Source organism: Anarrhichthys ocellatus, unplaced genomic scaffold (assembly GCF_004355925.1).
Source record: "Anarrhichthys ocellatus isolate YVR2014 unplaced genomic scaffold, GSC_Weel_1.0 scaffold102, whole genome shotgun sequence".
NCBI lineage: Eukaryota > Metazoa > Chordata > Actinopteri > Perciformes > Anarhichadidae > Anarrhichthys > Anarrhichthys ocellatus.
Genome location: NW_022280132.1, coordinates 4,061 through 24,011, shown reverse-complemented (window position 1 = coordinate 24,011; position 19,951 = coordinate 4,061). Strand labels below are relative to the sequence as shown.

Sequence of the window (19,951 nt, the reverse complement as noted above, 5' to 3'; positions counted from 1 at the left end):
TATACTCCTAATAAAAATATGACTAACAAAAATAACATTAACAACAACAATACGGATATATTCATAATAAAGATTCACTCACAACATCTTCATTTCATTATGATTTTTTGACACTTTCGTCATTTGTCCTTACAGCTCATGATATAGCTTACTGACATTCATTAAACGAATTTAAATGGCCTATTTATTATTATAACTAGTATTACATTAATAAATCATATTTGAACACTTAATATTTATTTTTTATAAACGCACAAATGTCTATTGATGCAGGTCGAGTAACTGCGTAAAAAACATATTTTGGATTTTTCTTTCACGAGTATCAACATAATTATTTATAATACTACTTAATATTGTAAATAAAAGGCTATATTTAACAAACCGTTGGGCTTTAGGTTTTTTTAAACCACATTCATAAAGCTGCAACAAAACTCCGCTGGCCTAAAATAAGAAACGAATGTATGACATTCTTACATAAACCCAGAGCTTCAATAATTTAGAGGCAGGAAGCCTTTTCGTTTGTTTGTTTCAAAATAAAACCTTTTTTTTTCCTTCCTGTAACAATGACGGCAGCAGCAGTCTGACAGATTTGGGACAGAACTTTTTATTAAACATTATGAAAACAAGATTCTCAACAACGTTCCACTTTGTAGGGTTTTCACTTGTTGACACGTTAGGACACGTTCATTGAATAAATATAGAAATTATATGTACAGATATACATTAACAGCACTGTGCAGAAGTTTGCTTTCCTCTTTATCTCCTTTTTTATGTCTCGCAGTCTTCTTCAAAATCAAATTAGGATTTTTAGGCTGGAATTGCTTTTGTAAAAAAAAAAAATATGACAATAAAATTTGAAATAAAATCAATCACAAATAAATTAAAACAGAGAAAGTTACTAAAGGGACACTGTTACTGCCTTATTATTTTTTAAATAATCAAATGAGTTGCAAGATTCATTTCGATATTTCTTTGTTCTTATGGCTCACACCAATACAAAATATCAATCTCCCATTTATTTTACATTTGCTGTTTTCCCCTGTGGCATTTCGATCTAAATGTAACACCAGCCTCTCCTTTCCTGCAAGTTTCCGCCATCCAACAGGTAGCCTATACAGTCTGAGCATCGGACACTTCTGCACAATATTGCACATATATCTAGGCAGCAGAAAACACACGAACCAGGGATTTGTTGTCGACAGAATAAAGGAGTTACTCCGAGAGCAGTGAGCTCTACCGCCAGGCAAAGTCTCCTCTTTTCAAGCAATCAAGCGTCCTCCTATCAGACACAATACCTTATTAAGACAGCGGGCTGCAGATTAGAAAACCACAGGCCCTAAAAAAAAAAAAATTCTCCTCTACAAATATTCAAAGTAAAAAAAACAACAACAAAACAAACTAAGTATTTGTAATCATCGGGTTGGTGCATAGAGTTTTAGCAGCGAATGCAGTCCTTGTCCGTCTAATAAGTGAAGCTTTCGCCTCGTCAAATTTACATCCAGGTTTTTTTTTTTAGAGAGCAACAGATCAAAGGTCCTATCAGTAGAAAACAAAACGTTTGTCCAGTTTGATCTCTTCTTAGTGCAGTATAGGCTCGCCTTTGACATTACACATGTTCAGTAGGAGGATACCAAAGACGATTTGCATGCTGTAACATACAAACATTTGTATTAAGACATGTCGAATAATCCAAGCAACTTGAAAGCAAGTTTTCTTTAAAAAGAGGGAAAAAAAGGTAAAATAACATAGTTAACTGTTTTTTTTCTCTACACATTATGTACAGGTGGAAATAAATACAGTCTAAAATCTGGCTCAGGTAATCTCTTTTTGTCGTTTTTCTTTTCTTTTTAAAACAATAGAAAAATTGATTGAAAATAGCAGTTAAAGACGCATCCATTTTTTTTTCGCAAGTAGCAGATTGTTTTTTGCATGTTTGTCCGCAGTCCTTGCACCTCTCGGGGGTTTGTGTGTGTGTGTGAGGAGGGGGGCAGTTTGTGGTTCTTGCATACCCAGGCCTTATTGGTGGCAGAGGGGGAGGAGGAGAGAACCGTGGGCCATGCTTTCCATACATTGTGGAAGGATCCTGGGAGATGACTGGAGGTTACCATACATGTCCTGCATGCAGGGTTGCAAATAGGGATGGGGAAACTATAGACTTGCAATATTATTGAAAGGTCTCGTCTCTGCATCGCAGACCGCCTCGCTCTCACACAGTCTGTTGAGCTTTCTGGAGCCCAAAAAAGAGAGGCGGCGTATTGCTTTTTCTGCTTCTATTTCAGTCCAATCTGATTCTTAAAAAACAAACAAAAACAAAAAACACTCTTTCCCCCACTCTTAAGACAAAAGCATCTCTCTCTGTGAATTAAGACAGTCATTAAATGTCAGATTGGTTCAGTAAGACTTCTGACTAAGTTCTGCTGCACCAGAGAAAAGTCTACAGACTAAGTGATCCCATGTGCCCACCTGACAGGTTGTGGTGAGCTTACAGAAGTTTAGCCGAAACATCTTTAAGACTCAAAATGCGCGCAACGATTACTATTGTGCGCATCTATTGTGTGTTTGTTTACTTGTGTGTTTTAAGTCTCTTTCAAGGGAATAACTGTAAACAAAATACAGACGCGGAGAAATATAAATGAACGTAACGAGGACGTTTAGGTGGGGCTGTAATTCAGAGTCTATATGCTACACATCGCCAGTCTCTCACATGAAGAACTCGTTGTTGGCCTGTTTCCCGGACGGATCTCTCGTGTTCGCGGGTCCACCGGCAGAGTAGGTCCGGCTGGCCAGCTTCTCGTATTTCTCCTTGTAAAGATCCCTCTCTTTGGCGAGGCGCACCACGTCCTGCTTCAGCTGCTCCACCTGGCTCTGCAGCGTGCACTTCTCGGTCTCCAGCATGTGCCTCTGCTGGACGCGCTTGAAGCGGCAGGACTGCGCGTAGCCCCGGTTCTTTAGGGTGCGCCTCTTCTGCTTCAGGCGGATCACCTCCTCCTTGCTGAAGCCCCGCAGCTGCCGGTTCAGCTCCCGCACCGTCATGCTGACCAGCTGGTCGTCCGAGAAGCGGTCCTCCAGGCGGGCGTGGTGGCCGTGGTGGTGGTGGTGGTGATGGTGGTGGCCCTGGTGATGGTGGGCCGTCGAGGCCGTGGACAGGTCCTCCCCAACGTACTGCTGCCCGCGGAAGCCATCGTAGGCCTGGTGGTGGTGGTGGTGGTGCGCGTTGCCGATGAGGGCCTCCACCGCGTCCTCCGGGGTCAGGTTGAGCGCCTCCGGGTTGATGTGGTGCTGGTAGCTGGGGATCCAGTACAGGTCCTCCAGCTGGGGCTTGCCCGCGTTGCCGTGATTGTTGTTGCCGCCGCCGCTGCTGTTGTTGCTGCTGCTGCCGCTGCTGTTGACCCCGCTGGTGAGGCTCTGGTTGGGCTGCGCGCCGGGGCTCGGGGCGCAGAAGCTCGGCGAGGAAGGCACGGAGGAGCAGGGTGTGCTGATCGGGGTGGAGGACAGGGAGCCCGACGGGAGGCGGTGGCAGTAGCGGTCGGCCTCCGGCGGCTCCTTCTTCACCTCGAACTTCATAAGGTCAAAGTCGTTGACGTATTCGATGGCCAGGGGGCTGTTTGGCAGCTCTGCGCTCATGGCGAGGTCGGTAGCCATGTCAGTCCATGCGACGACTCCTGCCCTCACAGCCAAACCGACGGCGGGCAGCCCTCTCCTATACAGATTGCGAGGAGGAAGACCAGCCTGTGCGGTGTATATATAGACACGCGCACACGCCCGGTGTACAGAGCTGCTGCAGAGGGCCGGGTGGGTGGGAGGAGAAACTTATTAAGGCTGCTCGTCCCTAAGACAACTTCTATATATAGTGGCGTGAATATACGTACGCATGTAAATAAACTTGTACACCTGCCAGTTTGCCTCTGCTCTTGTTGACAACTTATCCCAGGTCAAATGCACGCTTAAATACCAGGTGCCCCCGGGGCGGCCGAAACTCGAGCCGGGTGAATTTGGAGACACCAACCTGTCTTGTCCTCGCTTCACCTCTGCAGCCCACTTGCCTCCCTGTGATTAACTGTCCTCGGCTGTGCTCGATCAAGTAACAGAAGCGACTTCGTCTCCTCCGCTCGCTGTGTTATAAATATGTTCCGAGCATCCTTCTTCCTCTCCTGCGGTCTACAACTTGATCGCTTAAGTTCCGGGCTGAAGTCACTGCAGCATGGCCCGGTTCGAAAGTTTTCTCACACGATCAGATCAGACAGCGTGTGTGTGTGTGTGTGTGACAGCCACGGGGCGCAGCTTGGGTGTGCGTAAAAGCAGTGCCAAAAAAGTCCCAGGAATCCCCCCCCCCAAAAAATGGAATGACACGTGCATACGTTTTCAAAGTTAATATGCATCTGAGATTGATCAGGAGTTGCAGGCAGTGCTCCTACTTTGAGGGGCAGGAGAGTCTGGTCCCCTGTTGTTGTGGTCAGTCCAGATATTGGATTCAAGCAGCGAATTACTGACAGCTTCTGTCCCCACGGTCCTGTCCCTCCTGACAGGGTCGCGCTGTTGACCTTTCGTGTTGACTGCGTGTAATATTATGCAAGAGGTGATAAATTCCAGTTGGTTTTCTTCACTAACGGCCCTCAAATAGTTTCTATAGGCGCTCCACGGTGCAAACCAGCAGTGTCACTGAGACGCTGCGAGGCAATCTGCTCTTATAAAGACAGCGTGGCCCGCGACCCTCCCACACAGAGGTGTGACGGGCCAATGGGAGGAGACCACTGCGGCGCATTTGCATTCTCTCTACAGGAAAGCCCAACCCGGGATGGGAAGCCCGCACTCTGGCAGCGGGCCGGCCGAGCGGAGCCGAGCGCAGCCGAAGTGAGCTGGAGCGCGCATGGGAGAACAGGTGCAGCAGATCCCCCCCTCTAGCGACCGAGCAGATGCTACTGCACGGCGGAAGCACGGAGTAAGACGAGAGCTCCGGTAGTTTCTCAGAGAAAAATGTTTACTCGGAACAGAGAAACAGTTTTTCACCGTATCAAAACACCGCGTCAGTTAAGTAACAAGGCTGTCAGCACGTGTTTGGGTTTCACGAGGAAGCAAAGGAACTGCAGGTCGCCAATTCATGGTATTGGTCAATCAAGCAATTGAAAAAAGTGAATACATTTTAGACTCCTGGACCTCTTGAAACCCTTTTGATCTTTAAAAAAAAAAATGTTGTAAATTGCTTAATCATCCACTATATCCATACATGTAGGAACCTGTTACTGTGGTCAACATTTAGTCGTAGGCAATATAGTCTCATGCAATATTTAATTTATGTAAGGAAACAAATTCAGTGAGTTACATGAATCCAGGTTGTTGTTGTTTTAGCATTAGCCAAATACATTTCTACATTAGATTAAGGTGAAATTAAATCATGATCAAGTTAATTGGCCCAATGACACATAAAAGGGAATATGACTCTCGTGGGGAAAAACAGTAAATATGAATGGCTACAATTTATATTCATTTTAACAGCTGAAATACGAAAGTCAACTGTTCTGTATTTACAACTAGAAGAGCAAATTAAACGAAGGCCTTGAACTTATAAAGTATTAAATATAGCTCAAGTGTAAAACACATCCTGGCTTATAGCTTTATTAAAAACAGCTTATTGTATCTACTTTACTCATTTATGTCTCAGGAAGGAATGCCTCTGACACCACAAACTACCAGATCTATCAATACCGGTCGATTTAAGGCCGCGCGCCCCTCTGCCAAAAATCAATCCGCATTTCCGCGAGGCTGCGAGGAGGCCGCGCTGTGGCTGCGCGCGGGTTAAGTATGATTGGATAGTCCTGGCGGTGGTCCGCGGGGTTTTCATTCGCAATTAACCACAAATTGCATCCCGTCTCATCTCCGCGGATCGACGGATAATTAAGCCCCGCCGCGTGCGTCTCCATTCTGGACACATACGTCTTTTATCTTGGAGAGAAAAGGGGGGAGGCTTTGTGGGAGGTGCAAATCCGAGCAGGATGTTGATGGTATCAGGGGAGCATGACTTAAACCCGGACACCGCTGCACCTGACCCGTTTAGCCTCCTCAGCAGCAGCCGCCCCCCGGAGTCCCATCTACCCACCGATTTGTGAGTGATATATCTGCGGAATTAAGTGCCTATCTGCGGGGGTGAAAAAATAAAACAGGTGGCCATAAGTTTAAACTTGGTCAGATATGAACAGGAAAACCTTGCGCAGCTGCTGAGCTTAACTTCCAGTCCGAAATGGCCATGAAATACGCTCTCCCCCCACTTCCTCAAATCTGCTGGCGAAGATGAAAAGAAGAGTATGAGATGAAGGGATGGAAATCATATCAAGGTATTTTAAGTTTAGGTGCGCTAAGTCATTAGGAGAGGGTTTTCTTTTTTATCAAATAAGCAGGACCTGGCCCCTAAACGCCAAGCTAAGCATTCTGCTTTGAAATGGCACATTTAAGAAGATCTGCTGTGGTCCATTCATTGTCAGGGGAAGGGGAGCGTCTGCGGCCGAGGGCTTGAGACATAAATTTTTGAAGTCAGGGTTTTCATTGTGCCTTTGCATATTGGTACTTCGCTGCAAGTGCAGTTCTACCGATTTAAGCAAAACGGACATCAGCAAGGTGGAGGATCGACGGTGGGCTTTGAGCCGGCGGCGAGGCGAGCTTTGAGCGAAAGGTTGCCAGCCTCCAGGACCAAAGAGACCGGCTGCAGGAGGTGGCTCGGGGTTATCTGAGGCCCGGAGGTTGTTGTTTTTTTTGTCGCTGCCGTTAAGTCACTAATGCCGCTGTAGAGGAATCAGCTTTAATTGTGCAGGGATGTGACACGCACGCGTGTGCACGGACAGTGAAGTTAACAGGGAGGCTTACTTTAGAAATCAGGAGCTCCACCACATGTAGGAGGCCTCACTTGGATAGAAAGCGCGTTTGTTCACCCGGGCGATGAAAAGGTTTTTCGGTCTCAAAGGAAAAAATGTGACAACACAGAATTTGGATGGAAAAGAGGGAAATTAGAATCTAATACGCAACTGGTTCGACCGCCGTTTGTTTTGGTGACGCCGCTGTACTCACCAAAGGTCTGGGAACAGGGTGACATCCACAAAGTCTGGGGACAGGCCCGAAGACTATACGTGAGACCTTACAAAGACTGGACGAAGCAAACATGGTCATGTTTCCACCATCGAATACAGAACACAGGAAAAATTTACACACACACCGAAACAATCGAGCAAATACAGATACAACACACTGGGAAACTCGTAGGCGTTGGGTCGCTGAAGCTGGGAGAAGACACGCAAGAGGTCATTCATAAAATAAAAAGGATTCTCTTCAGGTGAACTGCTGCTCTAAAACTTAAAGAGTGGTCAGTGCAGGTTTTACACATGTCAAATGTCTCAATTCTAAAATGTTGAACATGCTTCAGATAATCATTTCACAGAACTCCTAAACAACATGCTGGAGATGAAGAGATCACATGGAAGGGAAACAGCAACACCAATAAAACCCTTCCACACTGTGTGACTTCATCTCCCAACAGACGGCCGGTGTTGACTGTTCACCTTGTTCAACTCTTCATGCCATCAATCACAAGGTGTGTCGCCATCCGAAAAACGGAGTCAGACAGGCTGAGGGGGACTTTAGTGCACACAGCTTTTGAATGATGGGATGTTTGCATGTTTTTCTGTGATATTGGATGTGTTGTTAGGTTATCTATCCATCTATCATCCATCCGAGTACAATGTTGTTATAATCAATAGGAACGACGGCCAATGTGCTGAAAATAAATGCGCTGAAAGTTGTAATAAAATGGAATTATACTTCAAAGGAAGCAAAGCTGAAAAGGTGACGGCTCATAGAAAGAGAAGACAACTTGTAATATGTGTACCACACACACACACACACACACACACACACACACACACACACACAGAAACAAACCCGTTTATATCAAGTCTCTCCAACACAGACACACACACGAAGAATCACAGTTGACCTTTCTTTTTGTCTCTCCGAGTACGTGGACAGATGATTTCTCTCCCTCCGTCTTCTCTCCGTCTTGTGCGCTTTTACTAAAAATTGAAATATTGATCTTAATTAGAGTTTGCCGAGCTCAGCAGCTTGCGTTGAGGGTTTTAGACAAGAGGCAGCAGACATCTGTCTAAGGCACTTACGTCTTCCGCGCAGGAGAGGAGCAACGTGGGTGAGGAGGAGAAGGAAGGGGGGAAAAAGCTCGTGGTGAGAAGAGAAGAGTGATGGCTCCCTGTCTCCTGCCTTTTCTGAGAAACATGTCGAGCTCTCCACCTCCGCTCGCTGCTGTCAATACATGGGTGAAAATAGAGTTGAACAGTCATGCACGCACACACACTCACAATTTAAATATTCACCCCGACTAAATGGTAGTATGTGACAATCTGTACATGAACTTAAGTTTTCCAAGTTGCTGCACAATCATCAAGCAAGTGATCTCTCTCTCTCACTCTTGTGTTTGAGGCCTGGTCCACAAAAATAAATTTGGGAAATGCATACACATGCATTTTTAATCTTCAAAATCGGACAGTGAGATTGGAGTCTTCCAAAAGCATTGTGATACAGGGGGAAAAGTGGGTGTGAGAATGTCAACAGTAACATCTTATGTCAGCTGATGATGCAAGACAGGCGTCGTCACACACTTAAGACCTCACGGTGTCTTTAAAAGAACAGTTCAGCATTCTTGGGAAAGGTACACCCGATTGCTTTCTTTCCGAGAATAAGACGCGAGGACTGACGTCAATCTTACATCTGTGCATTTAATACGGAGCTGGAGTCAGGACATGAACAACCTAGCTTAGCATAACAGCTGGAGGCAAATGGAAACAGCTAGCACAAACAGCGAGCCGGGCTTTGTCAACAGTGAGAACATAATACACCTTACCAACACCTCAGAAGCTTGCTAATTGACCGTAGAAATGACAATTTGTGGTTTTAGCCGGAGTTGTGTGGTGGAACCATTTCTTGACAAAACGTCAGCTGTGTGCAACTCCCTTAAGTCATAGAGATGTCGCCTCTGGTTTTCGTAGCATCGTGCCCGAGCGGAGACCGAAACCTCACCGACTGTATCCGGCAACCCGCTGGTGGTCATCAAGAAATAGTTTCCGCATGTATGTTCCCCTACAACCACAAATTGTTATTTTTTTCCCAAACACTATGGAAAGGTTTCTTGTTGTCGACCAAAGGAGAAGCAAGAAAGAGAAGTAAACATTTTCTTTAAGCATTTCACCTCGAATGGTAAAATGAAAAGTGACCCTTTAACACGGCTGGACCCCAGACTGAGACGTGAACTGTGTTCTCACATTTCTATGCATCATCGGTATGGATTAACAGACGTGTGTTGTGTCCTCCTCGCTGTGTATTAACTGAGTGCGTGTGTCACGCTGCTTGTTTGTCGCCGTGACAACACCTCAGTTAAATAGCGTGGTAATGCTGTAAATATGAGGCTCCACTCGCTCACTTACACACACAAACAGCGTATTAATAGTTCTATTAGCAGAGGCCTGAGAGTTACTTATCCCAGCATCCTCTCTGTTACACTGAGAGCCATTCATTTCACGTACAAACGGAGATGAAGAGAAATAAATAAAGGCGGAGGAAGGATCGAGGTAAGTGTGAGGAATGAAGCCAAGTTGATATGATGTGAATGAATGTTGTACATGTCAAAGGGGATCCAGACTTCATCTTTGTTTTTTAACTATGGGATCAGAGCGAATCAGCTCAAATCTTTTTAATGTGCATGAAAAAAATAATAATCACAATGTAGACTAAGTTGCACGCGACCATTGGGCCAAAAGTTCCATTCATAAGCACAACAATCTAAGAAACCATGTCTGTCCGTCTGCCGCAGTACTTTGGACATCACTGAATCAACAACAGCGATAGTCACATGAATCTTGGCCAATAATTCTGTTTATTTAAAATAAATTCTATAGCTAAATGAAGCCTAAAGGGACGATGCTAACCGGGAGAAAAAAAATAACATGATTCAATAATCAGTCGACGCTAGGCAAGACTCGACCAATGAGATAAGACGAGTCTCCCTCGGAGGACACTCCGGAGTTTTAGGAAGGCAAGCGTTTTGGATTTGTTTCTCTACAGGAGGTGGGGTGATTTTAACATTATATACACTGGACAATGATTTTAATCCCATCCAGAGCTTCTATTTGGATAAATTGTCACAGCGACCCAATTACGATAAGGGTTAGTTCTTTGTATAATTTTGTATTTCAAAGTGGATCTCTGAGTTTTTTGCATGAATAACTTTGTTGATAAATTTGTTTTCATCAGTTCAGTGTGAAGTTTGATTTTTGTGCAAAAGACCTACAGGCCTATTTGGGCACCAATAAGACGGCAGAGACGCCATTGGGAGAGCAAGATCTCATCAAATGTGCTGCTGTAGTGTCAGCTACAGGTAGGTAGGGACCGGTGTTGTCTTTTGGCCGGTCGTGCAGAATGTCCACGTCTACTGCAGACAAGATTCTGGAACTTTATGACGGTTAAAATGCTGTTCGGAGCAGTTTACTTAAATTACCTCACTCTGTAATGGTACTACCATCCGAATGGGGCTTTAGTGTGAATGGAAGCAGAGGAGAGACAATGAGTTTCTAAACAACAACGCAAATGACTTTGGAAGTTTTAATAAGAGACTTGTTTCTGTGCGTGCACGCGGCCTCTCAAATCACACACACGCACACTCGCAGCATGGTGAGGATGAAGTCACTGTCCGCTCATGTGTCTCGTCCCTCTAGGCTTTAAAAGTGAGGGGCACTGCTGCTTCTGTCACCACCTTCCAAATGAAAACTCTCACACACACGCTCGGGCCATGTGACCATGTGGCCATGTCACTGCTGCTCCCAAAGGGAAACGCACTATAAAACACTCTCACAGCACTGACTTCACATCTAAAAAAAAAAAAAAAAAAAGAGTCTGTGAAACAACATATGGTTAAAAGTTTATACTTTATTCATAATTTTGTTAAAATTTACACAACCTGATATGAAAAAAACACCCAGATTGATATGTAAAACAGATGTCTTATAATAGTATAGATATAGAAAATAAAACTTTCAGGCCCTGAGTGACGCAATTCAGAGGGAGGAGACACAGATACACCTGTCAGGACAAACCTGGAGCACAGGAATCACGGAGAAGTGCGTTTCACCTCCACTGCTGCTCGTCTCCGTAGTCTCACAGCCGAGGCTTGATCTGCAGTTTTTTCTCTGCGAGGGGGAGGAAATGAAAAGAAGAGTACCGTCAGAAATGAAATGACAAAAAGACGAGGTGTGTGTGTCAGAGTGCTCACTCATGTGTATCTGACTCGGATCTTCTGCGTGTTGAATCCTGCTTAAAACCGCTGAGTGATGACATCCCAGCTGATGAGTAAATGAGGAAGAGAACAGGACAACGGGGATGGATGGAGGTGTCTCTACATGAAGTGTGTGTGTGTGTGTGTGTGTGTGTGTGTGTGTGTGTGTGTGTGAGGTCGCACTCTGGCAGTGATACATTGCGTCAGAGCTAAATTATGCAAAGCGTAGAGGAGCTTCTTTGGCGGAGTCCCACATTTAATGAGGCTCTGGGCGGTGCAGTGCGTTACTGAAGGACCGGAGCGCCATTAGTAATACTTAAAGGAGCACAGAGCAACCGGACAGGGCGGACGGAGGGACGGTGATATGACCATGTCAAATCAAAAGGAAACTCACGAGGACGCATGAAAACATCTCATATTATTAGAACTGTGGGCTGTGTTTGTGAGTGCAGAAGGTCAGAGGTCAAGATGACTCGGGTCAGGTCAGAGGTCCTGCTCCTTTCCAAGCAGAGGACACTAAAAATAAACCATGAAAGAGAACAAGGATTATCTAAACATAGAAAAGTAAGAGTGACCAAAACATCCCGAACAGATTTGTATTTTGAAAATATTACATTTTGTCTTTGTAATGTATTTGAAAGCTGATTAGCTTTGGGGAATCCTGGGTATGTTAAGTCAGTCATGTTGAGAACGTCCACTATGTGACGGGAGCAGCGCAGAGGCAGAGCAACAATCTACCCGAATCTCAATAACTAACTGCAGTTAAACTGTGTTTGATGATCCACGTCCAGCTTTCTCCACCAGAGGAGATGCTCTGTCGTCTCTCTCGGGACATTTTAAAAACCTCAGTTACTTAAGGACATTTCAATGAACTCGTCAGTTGAGTATCAGGGGAAACAAAACAAGAAGATGATGAAATTAATTGTTAAAAATCTGTCAAAAGAGAGAGAAATCTGAATAAAGTGAAAGGGATAATTTGTTGCTTTGCAATGCCAGCCGGCATGCATGTGCGTGTGAGTGTGTGTCCAGTGGGCAGGGGCAGGTGGATGGCTGGGCCTGGTGGGAGGAGGGTGGAGGGGGAAGGCAGCCTCTCTCCTAATCCTCTATCTGTCACGTCTGTCAACAGAGAGCTCAGCTGTGCCTCCGTCCAGCCCCAAAAGCTAAATATTATTACCTCTGTCCTCTGAGCATTATTACTCCTCCCCTGAGCATCATCACACTCTCAGGGCCCGGCTCTGATCATCATTATCTGTCTGCAGCTTAGACGAATCACCACTCCCCATTCTCATGAACCCGGGAATGATCCTGTGGCTTTCATGACAAACATGATCCTTCCACAAAAAACATCTCCGGACAATATGCCTGACAGTCAGCACTTTTACGCTCCGTATAAAAAACGCAGTTAGTCCTCTTAAGGAACATTACATTTTTCTTGACAACCTAGATGTATTTTGGGAAATTTGTCCCCATAATTCCTATCGATTAAAACATTTTGCTTGCCAAACCTGGAGATGTGGAGTCCCACAAGGAATGGCAGAATTGGCAGCTACCAGCTCATCAGACGAGGTGTAAACAAATCCCAAATTTACCAGATTATCTGAACGGCATATTTGGAAGTGAAGGTAGAATCGAATGCTTTCCTAATGTCAGTAATAATCCCCAATGCACAGAAAATAAATATGTGAACAACCGTGGTATGTACGGTTGGTTGAACTAGGAAGTCTGCAACATCTAATAGATGTTTACAGACTAAACGTTTGTAATCAGATAACTGTGACACGTGACGCTCTGTCTAGTTACCTTTAACCTGTGAGCTCTCGGCCGGCAGTGTTTCCGGTGCGTCCGCCTCCTCTGGCGAGCTGGAGAGGGAGATGAAGGACGGCAGCGCCAGAGAACCTTTGGTGGGAGTCCTTGGAGCTGCCTGAGAGCCCTGCGGCATGACGACAGACAGGCGGGGCCTTGACGAGAGAAAGAAGAAACAATAAGCCGGAGGTAGAAGAATATTACAAGTGAAAGTGAAATGATTAAGCACAATCTTGCTTCCCTGACCTCTTAGCGGGCTCCTTGGTTCGGGCCCTCTTGGCCGGGGTGGTGGAGGTGTTGCTGGCGATTCGTTTGGCCCGTTGGCGGTGCTGCAGCTTGCAGCGGGCCCCTCGAGGGCAGGATCCCGCCTTGGAGAAGTCTGGACACACCAGAGTGTGTTTCTTCTTACACTGGCGGTTGGGGACAGAGGAACACAGACACACAGGTTTTTACATGTAACGGCTAACACGGCGACATTTAGGAGTGGACGTCAGAGGCTGCTGAGTGCTGTGAGGCCATTTTACAGGACCAGGTAGAACCAACACAACAAAACAGTGTTCCCTCGTCATCATGGCTGTATTCAGATAGAAACAAATTCTAAATTGGTTCTATGACAACAAGGATGGAGTTTAGGGCATTTTACGTCCTCTAAAGTCACAGACGTAAACATGTTTAAACCTATATGGGATGCGTCTATAATGGCAAATGTTCCATTTTTTTATTCCCTCAAAGAGATGGGGGTTCTGTCTAGAGTAGCGCTCCAACCATCTCACCACACACACCACACCAGTTAAGCATTTCAAAAGGGAGAATATATCCTGATCACCGATATTTTGTTCCGTTATTCCATCCACTCTAGTTCTAAGTTACTACTTTTAAGAGACACTCTTTCCGTCCCCCACCCTCTCCGTTAACACGAAAGTTGAGCGTCATTCTGGGCAGCATTGTGCATGAGAGAGCCAGCTTTCGCATGCATGTTTGCAACTGAGTGTGTATGACAGCGTAATACGGGTGTAAATTGGTAGCTTCATTCTCCGCGAGATCCGATCCCTCCCACCTGTCAGAAAAGCTAATTATATTCACTCTGGGGTGCAGGCTGCAAGGAGTGTGTGTGTGTGTGTGTGTGTGTGTGTGTGTGTGTGTGTGTGTGTGGAGGGACTGGGGAGCAGATTGGTCCAGAAATAGAGTGTTTATCTGTGCGTGTGTGTGTGTGTGAGGGGGAGAGGGATCTTGAGATCGATTTTCCAAGAACACTATGGACCCTTGGTCAACTCTCTCTAGAGCCCGGCGGCCCTGACCCGCTGCCACCAAGAGCCCCTCTCCTCGAGCTCACACCCATGTTCCTGCACCCCTGGGTGCCAGGGGGGAGCTCGCTGTCAAATGTTTCTCTGGACCATCTTATAGGGCTGCGGTTGACACAACGTTTCGCTCAACAAATCAGATGTGTGGTGCTGGTCACGGTTTTATATTTGGTGTCTGACATCACTCCTGAACCGGTCAAATACACAGAGAAATACGCCAATATTTATGATTTATTGTTTTCATTGTGTTATATTGTTAATTGTAATGCAGGATTTTAGGGCTGCAACTTAATTTTTTTGCTTGTGACTCATCTCTCAATATCCTTTTTTCCACCACTTATTGGTTAGTGAAAGATGTCTATCATAATACACTCATGACTACCTCTGAACCTACTGCAATGCACGCGCAAACCAAGCACGCTTACTTCAGTGTTCAGAGCATTGATTTGTAGAAATGTAGTTCTGATCCAGAGACAAGTGTGACGGGACAACAGGAGTTAACGAAGCTGAAGCACTTTCAGTGTGAAAAACAGAGAGTGTATGAGAAAAGTACTGTAAAAAGCTCAGGCCACTCCCTTCAGCTCTATACGTCCTCATTTTCATAAGAAGACAGAGAGAGAGACAGAGAGAGAGTGTGTCGGAAATGGGAGGAAAAAGCTAAAGTGGACAGAACATCTTTATCCCACACCAAGTTAACAATTTTCCACTTGATTTAAGGAATGCTGGGACGTCTCTGGGGCCTATTAGAGAGCTCTCTGCTGGGCCAAAACCAGGAGGAGTCAGCACATTTACCAAGAGACAGAGAGAATGAGCAAAAGAAGCAAGAAAGAAAGAGTGAGCGAGAGGGGGGGGGTAGGAGATGGAAAAGACAGTAAAATATATAAAAGAGACATCATTTACCTCTTGGGCATTAAGCCGACACTCTCGTCATGAAGCAACTCACAGTGAGTGGAACAGAACAATACATGAGCTCAGAGTATTAACAGAGAGAGGGTCATGTTAAGAAAAAGTTCACACTGTCGCTAGATGACATTAGACCGACAGTAGCACTGCATCAAAAAAAAAAAAAAACGCCGCCTCCTCATTCATTTCAATGAGACCTCCTGTGTTGACCCAGTGAGGATGAACACCACAGATTGCTCCATTGAAAAGATGCAACATTGCCCAGCAACTTCTGCTGCAATGCAAAGCGACGTTATCAGGAAACTCACTATAAAAAGGCAAATCAAGCACGTGCAAGAAACACGTTCCAGGTAGATGATGTAACATGAACGACGAGATAAAGTAGTCCAGGTAGTGTAGCCCGGCCCGGGACATGTCGATCCAGTAAACAAATGTGATAGAAGGGCTGCTTTTCTGTCGACGCTAATGTCGGCACATGTCAACATGCTGCCTGTGTGTGTGTGTGTGTGTGTGTGTGTGTGTGTGTGTGTGTGTGTGTGTGTGTGTGTGTGTCTTTTTAGTTATGCAGGGTTTCAGAGCACAGGACGAAAAAAGTAAAGCTGAACTTAAACTCACGACAAAGAATGGAGCTAACACACTTTGTTTTGCATCTGCATGGCGGGAGTCGCTCTCAGAGTCGCACTCAGTAGTGCATGTGCATTTAGACAACTATTTGTTTGAACTGTCTGGTCATAGGTTTGGAATACGAATTGAGAATATATCTGTATACGACACTGTAAAGTTGAGGAGATAAATAAAGAGACACTACTTTAAAAGGGTGAAACCACGGATTCATTTGGCTAAACAGCCGATCAGATAGCTCTCTATTATCCACTGCCGCTGACAAGGTTTCAGGCTGAATCAGCCCAATGGCCATTGATAAGAGCCAATAAGAGACGACTATAGCCAACCGCGCAAAAGCTATGGATGACAGTGGGCCACAGATGGCTGACTGTTGGCCTATCGTGTCAGGAACCTGGGAGAGAATGGACGCGATACAGGAGCCACATTTGAGGTAATAAAACAAAAACAAAGGGGGAAATAATTAAAAACTGCAAAAAAATTGATTTTTGGAGAGTAAAGAAACGAGAGGGACAATTAGGAAGGCAGAGACGGATCCTGCGAGGTAGAGGGTGAGTGTGAGACAAAGCCGGGATGAGGCGGGAGGAGGATGGAGGCGAGGAGCAGACTTAACCCCTGAGCTGCTGGAGTGTCTGCCTGCCTGGCCCATAGTGCCATCCTCAGCAGTTTTCCCATCTATAATTACTGCCTGCTATCCATCATAGAGCCACCAGAGCCTCACAGCACCGTGCTCCATAAACACACACACACACACACACAAACACACACACGGGGGAAAATCACAGACCTAAGCACTTCAGCTAATAGAATAAATATTAATATCCCTTTTGTTTTCTATATCCTCATTTCCCCATGCACTATTTAAATGAGGTCTGACAGTGTGAAAAAGCATCTGTTTCACACTCGATGCTGGAAAACAAGCAGAGAAAGGAGGAGAGAGGAAGAGCGGGGGAGACAAAGGGAGGTAAATACGCAAGAGGGGGAAGGGGGTGAGGTTCTTATTTTTGAGGTGGAGTGTTTGTGTGTGTGTGTGCGTGTATGTGTGCGTGTGTGGGTGGGGTGGGGTGAGTCGTAATGTGTCACTCAGACACTACAGTTATGCCATTATGGACCACCACCCTCTGCAGCTGTTGCTGCCTGTGTGTCACTGTGTGCGTGTGTGTGCAGGGAAGATTGGTTGCCAAACTACTTGTTTACCTAAGCCCCAGTTTAACTTCAGCAGAACTGTATTCATGTTGTACAATATAATTATACGTTCAAATGAACAACCCAGCTTAGACAAAGACCTTTACGGTCAAGTGAGGCGTCAACGCAGCGCTCAGTTAAAATTGAACGAGATCAAACCAAGGAACACTGTTACTAGAGTCGAGACTGTAACATCCATTGTTTTAAGTATTCCTCTCCAGCCAGATTGACACAGTGATACAGGTGTTCACCATTTATCTGAGAGGGTCAACACACATCAGCTGACCAGTGTCCATGACCCCCAGTCTGACCCGGGCTGAACACTGGGCAGATGCTGCCTGGCTTTGGTGAACAGGTGACTGTACTTGGGCCAGACTGTCTCCTCGAAAAGAGAGAACGAGAGCGAGAGAGAAGGACCACACATGAGTTTTGTGTAAACTCTTGTGTTGACGTTGTTTTCTACAGCTGGGTAAAAAGAGTGCTGATACAGTACGGTCATAATGAGCGTGTTTGTGTGGTACCTTCTCTCCTTCAGGACAGTAGCCTTTGACAAAGTCCTCACACACTTCAGCTTTGCGGGACACGTAGACGTGACTGTAGGGACAGTCGCTGTTGTTACAGATTCCCTTCAGGAAGTAGGAACACACCGGCATCTAGAGAGAGAGAGAGAGAGACACACACATATGGCAGCCATCTGAAACAGGGACATTTTTCATAGCACTTGACAAAGACGGGGTAAAAACTAAATTTTACAATATGAAAATCTGAACAAAATAGAATCTAAATAGAATCTCCTTTTGTTAAGTCAGAATATAATGATTCCTCTGACTTGTGTTGGATGGGTTGAAGCTGCCCAAAACTTTGGGATTATTGGCAGAATTTCCAAAAGATACTGAATTGATCTTGGGTATCAATCCGACTCTGACTGAATCAAGCACTTTTGATTCTTGGCAGTCTTCCTGAAAACATATCCGACAATAAGTTGAGAGCTTCTGATAGCACAAAAAAGTCTGCTGGTTAAAACGGCAACCTCCAAATGCAGAAACAGTGAACTGGATTTAGGTCATTGAGAAGATGACACCGATACGTCACTTAAAAACAAGTAACAATGTATTTTCTACTTTATTTCTGTCCTCCATCAAGATCGTCTGCCCATGAGTAGACCAATAAATAAGATGACAGAAGAGTTTGTTAACAGACACGTGGTTCTAAACCCACTGTCATGTACAGTTCAGATTGTCCCGTGTGACGAGCAATCCGTCACACCGAGCAGTTAAATGACCTTAATTGCAGTTGACAGCGGCAGAGTGAGAGTGAATGTGCGTTTTGACAGCATGTGTGTGTGTGTGTGTGATCTACTGTTTGGTGTGTGTGTGCTTGGTGGATGCCGGTCTAAATATACTTCTGAGGGGGTTCTGTGAAGACAGAGGGGGGGAGGTTGGGGGGAGGCGGAGGGTGAGAGTGACTCCACTTTGTCGGGATGGGATCAGTTTGATCTAATTAACTGCTACAGAAATATTTATCCAGGCTGCAGCTCGTCCAGCTCTCATGATGTGTTCATGTGCCCTGGTGCACAGACCAGGCCAGCGGTGGAGGGACAGGGGAGAAGGGGGAGGGGTCAACCCCGCATACAGTCCTGTTTAAGGGGTCCACGTGAAATAAGAGCGGGAGTATCCTGTGGAGGGATGGGCCAAAGGTTTGGGGGTGAGGGGGGGGACTGTTGGAGAGGTGGCATTACAGACAGCTGGGCTCTCAGCACTTACAGGCAGCAGGGTGACAACCAACACAGGTGCAGGGCATTGTGTGTGTGTGGCAGAGCACCTGTTGTAGGGTTGTTTGTCTTAAGGGAAAGAAAGGAGAAAAACTAGAGCAGCTTTCCCTTTTTGAGTGGTTACACTTTACCTTAAACGGTCAAGAATACTCACTAAAACACACACAATGTGATACTAGTTAAAACAAGTAATACATCCAAATGATCAATTTCTATTTTGGGAGCCAAGACGCTACATGCAGGACCAATTCCTTTGAATCCGAAATTGTTTTATACTCCAGTTCAACTGTTTAATTAAGATTAATGAATTAAGAGCACTGGTGACTGGTCGGAGGAACTTGTGCTGATATTTATGCGATTGGTTGTTGATATATTCATACTATCGGTCTGAAATGAACTGGGTTGGCTTGAGATGAGTTTGTGCTGTGATAACTCCGTATTAAAAATCCTTCAGTGGAACCATATTGTCACAAAATAATATTAGTATAGAACATTAAACGAATGATTTCAGGAAATTGTACATTAAAACCAACAAATAAATAGATTTTGAATACACAAAAGGTGCGTGGTTCATTCAACTAGAATATGACTTCAGATGTACTGTTGCATACATTTGTCACAATGTGATTCGTTGATACTGAAATAATATACATCTGTATTATTATTTTTAGGGCTTCAACTAACAAATACTTTAATTATTCTTTAATGTGACTACTATTTTCTAGTCGTTAGTCGCTTGAAGGGTGAAACAAGCATTCAACATTTAATCAATTACCAAAATTGTTGTCCATTGCCTAAATATTACCATAATAATATCAACTAGTCCTAGACTGACTGAGTTGCTTTGAGCAGGATAAAGTGTGTAACCACCACTGAGGTGAGGATCTTGTTCCATGTGGCTGTGTGTGTAAACCAGAGGAAGACACCTGTGCTTAACACACACATTTGATGCTTGCTTTTTTTTTTTTTTTTTTTTTTTTTTTTTTTTTATACACACACAACCCACACACTCAGTCTACCACTAGTTGATATTATTATGGTAATATT

At 44.9% G+C, this 19,951-nt stretch overlaps 2 protein-coding genes across 2 annotated transcripts in view; both read right to left on the bottom strand.

Annotated features, from left to right (window-relative positions):
• Positions 1-475: 475 nt before the first annotated feature.
• mafaa (MAF bZIP transcription factor Aa) lies at positions 476-10,878 on the bottom strand. Its single transcript, XM_031876040.1, has one exon. The coding sequence runs from the start codon at positions 3,640-3,642 to the stop codon at positions 2,701-2,703; it is 942 nt and encodes a 313-aa protein (XP_031731900.1). The 5' UTR covers positions 3,643-10,878; the 3' UTR covers positions 476-2,700.
• Positions 10,879-10,954: 76 nt separating this feature from the next.
• The window catches only part of zc3h3 (zinc finger CCCH-type containing 3), a 12,813-nt gene continuing 3,816 nt past the window's right edge, over positions 10,955-19,951 (bottom strand). The window contains exons 5-8 of the mRNA XM_031876039.1: positions 17,655-17,786; positions 13,370-13,533; positions 13,121-13,278; positions 10,955-11,234 (exon numbers count right to left, since the gene is read on the bottom strand). Of these exons, the coding sequence (XP_031731899.1) occupies positions 11,203-11,234; positions 13,121-13,278; positions 13,370-13,533; positions 17,655-17,786 (486 nt within the window). The 3' untranslated portion in view covers positions 10,955-11,202. The remainder of the gene's footprint in view (positions 11,235-13,120; positions 13,279-13,369; positions 13,534-17,654; positions 17,787-19,951) is intronic.

Bases quoted from the DNA above. Each gene is read 5' to 3' on its own strand.
- mafaa (XM_031876040.1), bottom strand. From the start codon at position 3,642: ATGGCTACCGACCTCGCCATGAGCGCAGAGCTGCCAAACAGCCCCCTG.